Source organism: Pipistrellus hanaki, assembly GCF_964339955.1.
Source record: "Pipistrellus hanaki genome assembly, chromosome: 9".
NCBI classification, from domain to species: Eukaryota; Metazoa; Chordata; class Mammalia; order Chiroptera; family Vespertilionidae; genus Pipistrellus; species Pipistrellus hanaki.
In genome coordinates this window covers 33,475,394-33,485,686 of record NC_140511.1, presented here as the reverse complement: position 1 = coordinate 33,485,686, position 10,293 = coordinate 33,475,394, and the positions used below count along the sequence as shown (strand labels likewise).

General features: G+C 38.3%; 1 protein-coding gene across 2 annotated transcripts; it reads left to right on the top strand.

Annotated features, from left to right (window-relative positions):
* On the top strand, positions 1-6,924 carry TMEM126A (transmembrane protein 126A). Of its 2 annotated transcripts, XM_084895295.1 has the most exons (5): positions 1-148; positions 1,483-1,581; positions 4,340-4,533; positions 5,548-5,662; positions 6,688-6,924. In XM_084895295.1, the coding sequence occupies exons 2-5, from the start codon at positions 1,490-1,492 to the stop codon at positions 6,878-6,880; spliced, it is 594 nt and encodes a 197-aa protein (XP_084751421.1). In that variant the 5' UTR covers positions 1-148; positions 1,483-1,489; the 3' UTR covers positions 6,881-6,924. The 2 variants fall into 2 exon arrangements, with proteins under 2 accessions (XP_084751421.1, XP_084751422.1); XM_084895296.1 differs by lacking the exon at positions 1,483-1,581 and having other exon boundaries at positions 16-148.
* Positions 6,925-10,293: the final 3,369 nt, after the last annotated feature.

Here is a 10,293-nt window from a genome sequence, read left to right as displayed (position 1 = left end):
ATCAGCTGCCGAAGCCCCGCCCCCTCCGAGTCACGTGACCCCAAAGATGGCTGCGCCCGCGCGAGCAGGGTGAAGGTTGCCGTGAGCCTTAGGGCCGAGGAAGGCCGGAGCCAGGAGCCAGCACCGAGGGCGGCCGGGGGAGCATAAGGTACTCATCCCGGGGAGGAGGCGCAGGAAGTGCCTGGGGGTCAGAAGCGCGGCGGGAATGCGATCCCGTGCGGGATCAGACGGGGAGGAGTCGGCCCCTCGGCGTCTGCCGTCTCTTCCCTTTACACCTTAGAAGAAAAGACCTTGTTTAAAGTAAGCCAGTAAGAAGAAAAAAAAAAAAAAAACACACACCTGCACTTGAATATAACCCCGGGATTACTGCCAATGCATAGGGTATCGTGGGCCTAACTTAAATTTCCGAGGTCCTGCTTTTCTCATTGCCTAGCAGAGCTGTCCTGAATGACGTGCGGTGGCCGAATATTCGGAGAAAAGGGATCATTCGCCATTGCCCTGCTCTGACATGCACCCCTACTAGTGCCTGGGCCTACCAGCTATTGGCCTGTGGGCCAGCTGAAGCCCGTAGTGTCTGTATGACCAGCCAGCTAAAAATGATTTATTATGCTTTTAAAGTTTTCAACGAAGACTATAGGTGACCTGCAAAGCCTAAAATACTATTTAGCCCTTTAGAGGAAAAGTTAGCCGACCTCTGTTGTAGTGAAATTGTTGGGTATGTGCCTTCTATTTAGTAAATACCGAATTCCGTTCCAAAGTAGTTTTCCCCAAACTGGATATAATTTATGCTTCCACCTGCAACACGATTTACCTTACATTCTTGCCAGTAATTGAAATGGTCGGGGGTGAGGTGGGGGGTGGTGGTGGTGGTGGTGTGTGTGTGTGTGTGTGTTAGTTAGCTAACTTAAGTCCGAATATTTGTATCACTCTGGTTTTAATTTCTATTTCCCTGACTATGAAGTTTAGCACATTTTTATGTTCATTGGCTCTTCAGCTTTCCTTTAAGCTCTTGTTCAAACTTGTTTTCAATTTTTCTATTAGGTTGCTTGCTCTTTTTTTTTTGTTGTTGATTTGTACTTTACACATCCTGGGTATTAACTCTTTTGTCAATTATATTGCAAACATTACTTTCACACTGGCTTATCTTTATGGTGTCTATTGATGAACACAAGTTCTTAATATTAGTTTAGTATTAATTTTATGGTTTTTGGTGCTATTTGCAAATTAAGAATATTTTTAAGGGCTATAAAAATAGTCTGTATTCCTAGAAGTTCTATCCATTGCTTTTCATGTTCTCTGATTCTATTTCACTTAGAATTCATTTTGGGAAGGGGAAAGGTATGGTGTGCTGCAGATTATGAATTCAATCTACATATCTAATTCTCTTGAAATTATTAATGGTCTTCAGAAGGCTTTATAAGTTCTTTTGTTGTTTTTTTCTCTAGATATTCATTATTGAAAAATATTTTTAAATTTTTTAAGGTTCAAGATGGAAAATCATGAATCAGATGATACTTTCAAGAGAGAACACATTTTTGACATCATACACAGAAAAATTAACCAACTTCCAGAAGCAGAAAGGTAGGATCCCATCTTAATTTAAAACATACCTTTTACTAGGTGAATATTTATTATCTCAAATTTACTTGGTTTCTGTGTAAACATAAACTACCAGAAGGAAACTGAACGCTTTCTTGCCTTGAGAAAACTAAGGCCCAGCACCATTAACAATTTAGCTTGAAGTGAAGGCTAGATAGAATTCATATCTTTGGACATATCCAATTATATGATGGTTCTCATTTTTCCTATTTGGCTTAGAGTATAGTCAAATGTACATTTGTGGACTCATTAAAATATCAAAACTTTAAAATAGCTTTTAAAGTGTTTAATTCATATTATCATTAAGCTGACCATTATCATAGAGAAGGCTGTTGAACACACATAGCTAGATAAGGAATCTCAAGATAATAGGATCATGTTTAAAAGATCTTTAAGGTGTTATTAAACAGAAAAGGGCTATGTAGGAAATGTACTGGTCTGTGAAGACAACAGAGTGAACTACAATAGTTTGTTTTTGGAAAACAGATTTCAGGTAGAAAAGACCAAAAGGAAAACACAAAGTAATCCTGGTGCATGATGATGGTAACAGTTGAGATAAAAAATTGGGTGGGCTGAAATCGGTTTGGCTCAGTGGATAGAGCTTTGACCTGTGGACTCAAGGGTCCCAGGTTCGATTCCGGTCAAGGGCCTGTACCTTGGTTGTGGGCACATCCCCAGTGGGGGGTGTGCAGAAGGCAGCTGATGTTTCTCATTGATGTTTCTAACTCTCTATCCCTCTTCCTTCCTCTCTGCGAAAATTCAATAAAATATATTTTTAAAAAATTAAATGGGTTTGAAGTATAATTTTACACACCATATATTTATTGACACTTGTTAAATTTGGTCTTGGATTTTATATGTCTAGTTATTTGTGTATCTTATAAAATGTCATGAGTGTCTAGTTTTATAGGCACTTTCTTGGAAAATTAACTGATAAAGGGTCTACCAGATAATTTTGTACTTACTGATTTATTATCTAAAAAATGTAACTTAAAGGTATAGTAAATTAAAATCTGTTTGGGAGACAACAAACTTTGCTAGTCAGAGTCCAGTTGTACTTGTTTTATTTACATATTTTTATTATATTTTAGAGTAATATATAATTTATAATATTAAAATATTTGGGCAAATTATTTACTTCTGAGTATTCACTCCTTAAAATAGAGATAAATATTGAACAGAATTGTTATGAAGATAAAATAACTTAATATTTTAGAGGAAGTGTTGAAATTTCTCCCTCAAAAACATTCGTGTTTTTTGTTTGGTGGGTTCTTCTCTAGGCTCTCATCACTCTTTAAAAATTATCTTATGTACTCTAAGTTACTAAACTGTCTCTCTCCTATTACCATTTATTAAGACATGTTTTATCTTAAGTTTATATGTCTTTCATCCTCTAATAATAAAACTAAAAACAGTGAAGGTTAATGGTAAATGTTTTTGTCTTGAGCAGCAAGACTGCCTATAGTAACATGTTGCGTGAAAGGTTAAGAAAAGTAACACCTTACAGAAACTCTATTATGAATCAACTAGGAAAGCTGTGCTGAGTATTAAATAAACATAGATGTCAGAGGAATCATTGTTGGCTAAGAATAATGGAATTAAAAGAGACTTTGCATCAAGGAATGGGTGCACAATGCAGAACGCAGATGGTTTTACTTACAGATTTCAAAACCATACACTTGAAATCTGTATGGTTTTATGAACCATGTAACTCCAATAAATTCCATTTAAAAAAAGTAATGAGACTTATGAGAGATCGACACCGCCTGTGTTGTAGATGGTAAGGTAAGGTGGTAAAGTTGAATGGTAGGTTGAAGAGTTTGGAGTACTTTCAATACCCAGCAATAATTTTAGGCATTTTTTCCATAACAAAAGGATGCTCAGAACATGTCTTTTAAATTCATCCATGCCATAGCTTAAAAACCACTTACCTCAAAACATCAATTTTTCATTTCAGTGGGTTGATATGTTACCTGGCATAGGCTATCCCTTAAATGTTAGTCCCCTTCCAATCCTTGAATCCTGAAGCTAATGCTTTAGGGAAGAATGAATTGAAAAGTTATCTTTATCTCTTTGAATGCCTTCTGTGTGTCAGGTGCTATTGAAACCAAGAGGAATTTATATCCATTGTGCTCAACTTCTTTCCATTGGGGAACACGAGTGGAGAACTCTTTATAATATGTTGTGCTAGCAAAGAAGTATTGGGTATTTTGGGAGCATCCAAATCAGACTCTTCAAGCTCTTCCTGGCTACCTATATTTGAGGGAAATCTCTATACGAATATCCTTTGCAAATCTAAATGTATCACTGTACCCTTATGTGATACCAAATTCAAAAGCCTTTCAGAATAAAAATCTGTATGTAAAACATTTTAAAAAATATTTTGATTTTTTTACAGAGAGGAAGGGAGAGGGAAAGAGAGAAACATCGATGAGAGAAAAACATCTATCAGCTGCCTCCTGCACATCCCCCCCTGGGGATGTGCCCATAACAAGGTACATGCCCTTGACCAGAATCGAGCCGGGGGCCCTTGAGTTCAAGGCGGATGTTCTATCCACTGGACCAAACCGGTTAGGGCTGTATGTAAAACATTTTAAAGATTTTTGTTTATAGAGCTATAAGGGATAAATGGTGTATCCTGTTAAGTCCTAGTTAGTTCTCTAACATGCCAGAAATATTGGGAGCTCCCTAACACACAGTAGGGCTAAATAAATTACTACTTTTTTCTTCACCCACTCAGGAACCTACTTGAACATGGATCAACATATATTGGACTAAATGCTGCTCTCTGTGGCCTAATAGCAAACAGTCTTTTTCGACGCGTCTTAAATGTGACACAGGCTCGTATAGCTGCTGGTTTACCAATGGCAGTGATCCCATTTTTGACAGCAGACGTATCTTACAAAACTGTTGTAAGTTTACCACTGAATACAGGTAAATTCCATTTCACTATCTCCATAGTTTGATTTGGTATATAACATTTTCACCTTATAGTAATTCTTAAACTGGCAATTAATTCATATTAGCATGGACTACCAAAAAAGTGCACATATATGGTAGTTCTAAATACTTTCCTTTATCTAGCTTATCTTTCCAACAATGCTTAGAATGTTTTAAAACTTAATTTAAAAAAAAAATGCTGACAACCTTAGTATTTTTTTAAAAAAAATTTACAGAGAATTCCTTAAAGGGAAAAAATATTTTTATGGAAATAGTAAACCTCTCGAAGCACTTCATAAGTACATACAAGAATTGTTAAATGTATGGAGATTTGATAGTTTACCATACTGTATGTGCCGAGTGCTTTGAGTATAGCTAATCATGAAAATTTTAATAATTTAAAATAAAAGTATTACTACAAGTGGTGGTAGAGAGGGAGGCAGCTCATTTAAATTCTCTTCTGCTAAGTGCTGCTCTACATTGGTTTAAATTGTATCACTGTTTGGCTTGAATCCTTATAATCACTGGAAAGAACTTTTATGATCTAGGGAAACTTATTGCCTAATGAATCGAACAGACTGACTGAGGAAAACATGTTACAACTTACCTTTCTATTTTTAATATACTTTATACTAATTTGGAAATAATAATTTTATAAAGTCTCACTATGTAATGTAAAAATATAAGATGAAGTATAAATTATAAAACAAAATCCCCATAGATTAAAAGAAGTTTAATACAAAGTACAGCAAGCTGAATGCAGTGCAAACCAAAATTATATTCAGTCAAGTTCAGAACAAATTAGAGAATTTTTCCTAGGATGTTTTAGCTATTTTAAGTTATCTGTACATGTAATTATACCTTTTAACATGCCTTGTAGAATTACATTTGCTCTATCACTGCCTGAAAATTGAATCTTTGTGATACATATAAGGGGACCTTGCATTCTTTAAATCGTGTTTGCTTAACTATCATGATCTTCATCACCACAACCAATTTGTTTTCCAGGCGATTTGCATTGTGAAACCTGTACCATAATACGAGGCGGATTGGTTGGACTGGTTGTGGGTGGTCTGTACCCTGTTTTCTTGGCTATTCCTGTGAATGGTGGCCTAGCAGCCAGGTAGGATTCTTTGTTTTCTCTTAATCATTGAAAAACTTTAGTAACATATAAATGATTACCTAGAAAATATGTAACTTAAAACAGCAAATACATTTTCTAAGACATTGTTACTTGTGATTTGAAAGAGATAAGACTTTTTCTTTTTCTTATAAATATTCTCAAGAATTTGAAAACAGTTCTTACCACACTGTATCTTACCACACTGTATCTCTTGGGTGTGTAGTTCAGGTTGGTAACCTTAATTTACGGTTTACGTTTATTTAGAACTTTCAAAGCTACTGATACTATTTCTAGCTCTAAAACCATCCTATATAATAAAAGGCTATATATGCAAATCGGCTGAATGGCAGAATGACTGGTCACTATGATGCACACTGACCGCCAGGGAGCAGGTGCTCAACCAGGAGCTGCCCCCTGGTGGGCAGTGCTCCCACAAAGGGAGTGCTGCTCAGCTAGAAGCCCTGAGCAGGGGTTCAAGCTGGCAAGTTCAGCAGTAGTGGCGGGAGCCTCTCTCATCTCCGCAGCAGCGCTAAGTATGTCCAACTGACAGCTTAGGTCCTCTCCCCTAGGCCATCCCCAAGGACTCCTGGGATGTGAGGGGGGCGCAAGCCAGGCTGAGGGACCCTTCTCTCCTTCTGTCCTATCCCTCCCCCCCCAGTTCACAAATTTCATATACTGGGGACACTGGTGTTATATATACACAATGTTTTTCAGAATTTGAGCATTTCCACTAAGAGCATTTTCATCAGAATATGTCTCGCTATAAGCCTTCTACTTCAAAATAATCGTTTTTCTCTGATGAAGTCTTATATCAAGTACTCTATGCTCTGTGAGCCTCCATTGGTGAACTGAAGAGGCAAAAAAAAAAAAAAAAATCTCCAAAGAGAGTTTTGAGGACTAATAGTAGTAATGCCTTAATCTTTAAACTATTTAAGACTTCTGAGATTAATATATACATTTTATATTGGTTTGCCATTTGACACAATGATCTTTTCTAGTGAACTGTTCTTAATGTTTTCCTACAGGTATGCCTCAGCCCTGCTACCAGAGAGAGGAAACATCTTAACCTACTGGATCAGAATTTCTCAACCTATCTTTAGAAAGATGTTATTTCCTATTTTGCTCCAGACTGGGTTTTCAGCATACCTTAGTTCAAGGCAATATAAACTACTTATAAAGGCTCTTCAATTACCTGAACCTAGCCTAAACATTGAATGATTGTTAAGCAAATGTGTACCCAAAAATAAAACTGTAATAACCAATGTCTACTGTATGAACATCTATCTATACACTAAGTGGCCAGATTATGATGATCTCTGCATAATAATCTGACGTGTGTGTGTGTGTGTGTGTGTGTGTGTGTTTTAGAGGCCCAGTGCATGAATTCGTGCATGGGTGGGGTCTGGTCAGCCTGGCTGGCCTGCCTGCTGATCAAACTCCTGGTCAAAGGAACAATTTGCATAATTAGCCTTCCATTAGCGTATACAGAGTGGCCAGATTATTATGTGTTCAGAGATCATAATAATCTGGCCACTCAGTGTATATATAAAAGCCTAAACGACCAGACCAACCAGTCACTATGACGCTCACTGACCACCAGGGGGCAGACACTTACTACAGGAGCTCCCCACAGGTGGTCAGTGCACCCTCACAGCCAATTTTCCCCTGCCAGCCAACCTCCTGCAGTCTCCCCCCTCCCAATCTGACAGGCCCCGATGGTCTGATTGGGCCTTGATTGGGCCTGGCCCCTGAGCCGGGATGGGGAATTGAGGATAGGTGGCAGTGGACGTGGCCTCTCCCAGGAAAGCTGAGGGCTGGCTCCCTTCTTGGGGCCAGCAGGCCCCTCTCACCACCTGCCTGCCAAGGTGGAAGGAGGAGGGGAGAGGCAAGAAACTGCACGGTGGTAGGGTGCCGACAATGGTGGCGGCAGTGTCTGTCCCTAAAGTGCCTGGCCTGGCCCTGATAGCTGGCCAAGCCGAGGGACTCCACCCGTGCACAAATTTCGTGCACCAGGCCTCTAGTAGACATAATTTATCACGAGGTACAACTCTGATGAGACCTACTTAATAACACTAAAGGCTACCCCCTTAAACAAGAGCATAACTTCTCTAGTTTGCCTAGTAGTGTCTTCACCACACTTGCTCTATGCCTTTAAATTAGGCAGAGTTGGATCTTTAACAGAAAAAACAAACACAACCATAAAACAGTTTACAGTGAAGACTTCATAAAGAATCCAATCAGGAATGAAAATGGGGGGTGAAGTGGGAATATCAGTACACCACCAAACGTTATTTATACTTCATTTTCCTAACTCATTGTTTCCACTGGTATTAATCCAGACTCTTGGAACATTTTCATTAACCTTCCTCACAGAAGAATCAATTCCAGTATTCTTTATAGATGGTTATTCAGGCTCAACTTGAGCTCTTCTAATGATATAATTACATGCTTCAAAAGTCACCTATTTATATTCTTGGAGAGCTAAAATCTTAGAAGACAGGCTGATCCTACCTTTGAAGTTTCCATCTAGTATGGAATAGTTCTTTGAAATCACAGACTTGAGCCTTTAAGCTCTGAGATGCTAAACAAGTTAACTAGCCTCTCTGGCCCAATGCTTATCATTAACTTCACTCAAAATTTGTATTACATAACACGTAATTTACTTAACACAGGTAGCCATATTCCTATTGTTACTGGTTTTGTTTTCTGACCTGGAATCAAACCCTGATCTAGTTCATGGGTCCATGGGAACCACACCAGCTGGGCCCCTTCCTAAAACTTTTTATCTCAATTCTTTAAATGATTTTCTTTTATGACAGCATTTAAATCAGTATTATTCAACAGAACTTTGTGATGTTTTATATCTGACTAACAATGTTAGCTACCAGCCATTGAGCACCTGAAATATGACTAATGCAAATGAATAACTTGTAAATTTTAAGTTTTTAGCCACATGTGGCTAAGGGTACAGTATTGGATAGCACCTATCTAGACCAACACTTTTCTGATTAAACAAGCCAAATGTACCAAACAAAATATTAAGTGATATCACAGATAATATTCACAAGTATTTTAACTATTCCTTCCAAATACTGTATTTGTGACAACAGTTGTGATGTTATCATACTTAAAAGAAAGAGTACCTTCATGAAATAGGTTTTCAGAGTCTCTAAAGAAGGCAATGCAGCTGAAGATTATTTAAGTGAAATTTTAAAATTACATTTTCAAATTTTCAGAAAGCAGATGATTTATCTTTAACAGGTACTTAAAAGGAAAAGTTTCCTGTTCTACAAGCTAAAATATCAAGATAAAGCTCTGACCCAAATTATGTATTTCATCTGCATTCTGTCACTTTTATTTAAAGCAGATTCTGTCACAGTGAAAACAATAGATTAAAAGTTATTGCTGACTTCAAAATCAAGAAAGCCAAATTACTAAATTAAACTTCTTAAAAAGCAGAGAAGGGTATAATCTATTTGGATAACTTAAAACCCACTGATGCAACTAAAATTAGTGCAAATTGTTTCCTTACATATCCTTAAACATTCCCACAGTATTTGTCAAGCATACCATCTATAATAATCCATAATAATAACAGCATAATACGTTAAATAGACCGTTCTTTCAGAGGAAGCCAGGAAGCCCGGGTCCAGGCTGCCAGAATGAAGTCTGCGCTGGCAGCCGGGGAAAGGGAAGCCTACTCTTGCACAAATTTTATGCATCAGGCCTCTACTCTATAAACAGAAAAATTCAGAATGGCTTAAAGGTCTCTTTCTAATATATCCTTTACATCATGTATTTTTTTTTTTTTAAAAAATATATTTTATTGATTTTGTACAGAGAGGAAGGGAGAGTAAGATAGAGAGTTAGAAACATCGATGAAAGAGAGTCATGGATCAGCTGCCTCTTGCACACCCCCTACTGGGGATATGCCCGCAACCAAGGTACATGCCCTTGACCGGAATCGAACCCGGAACCCTTCAGTCCCCAAGCCGACGCTCTATCCATTGAGCCAAACCGGTCTCGGCTACATCATGTATTTCTTAAATCATCTTTTCAATTACACTTAGTGGCCAGATTATGATCTCTTAACGCATAATAATCTGGAGAGGGAGAGAGAGTGTGTGTGTGTGTTGTGTGTGTGTGTGTATATATATATATAATTTTTTTTTTTTATGCACCAGACCTGTGTATATGTATGTATATCCTACCTAAGAGTAATATGCAAATTAACCATCACTCCATTACAAGCCACACCAGCCAATCATAGTAGGTATGCAAATAAACTCAACCAAGATGGCTACCGGCCAGAGAGCAGAAGGGAGGCTTGGGTTTCCCAGGCAACAACGAAAGCAAAGCTTTCCTCCTGCCCTTGCCTGACTAGGCTTCCACTCAAGACTACAAAGTTTTAATTATAAAAGGTAAACAAATCCAAACAGAAATGGCTGGGGGCCACGGATCAAGCAGGAGGCTTGGCTCTGCTCCAGGCTACAAAGTTTCAATTATATAAGGTAAATAAATTCCAGATACCAGAGCCTCCGCTTGGGTCACCAGGGGGCGTGGCGGGCCTGTAAACCACCACAGGCCCTTAGCTCAGGCCGCCCCACACCCCAAGAGAACCACCACCCTGA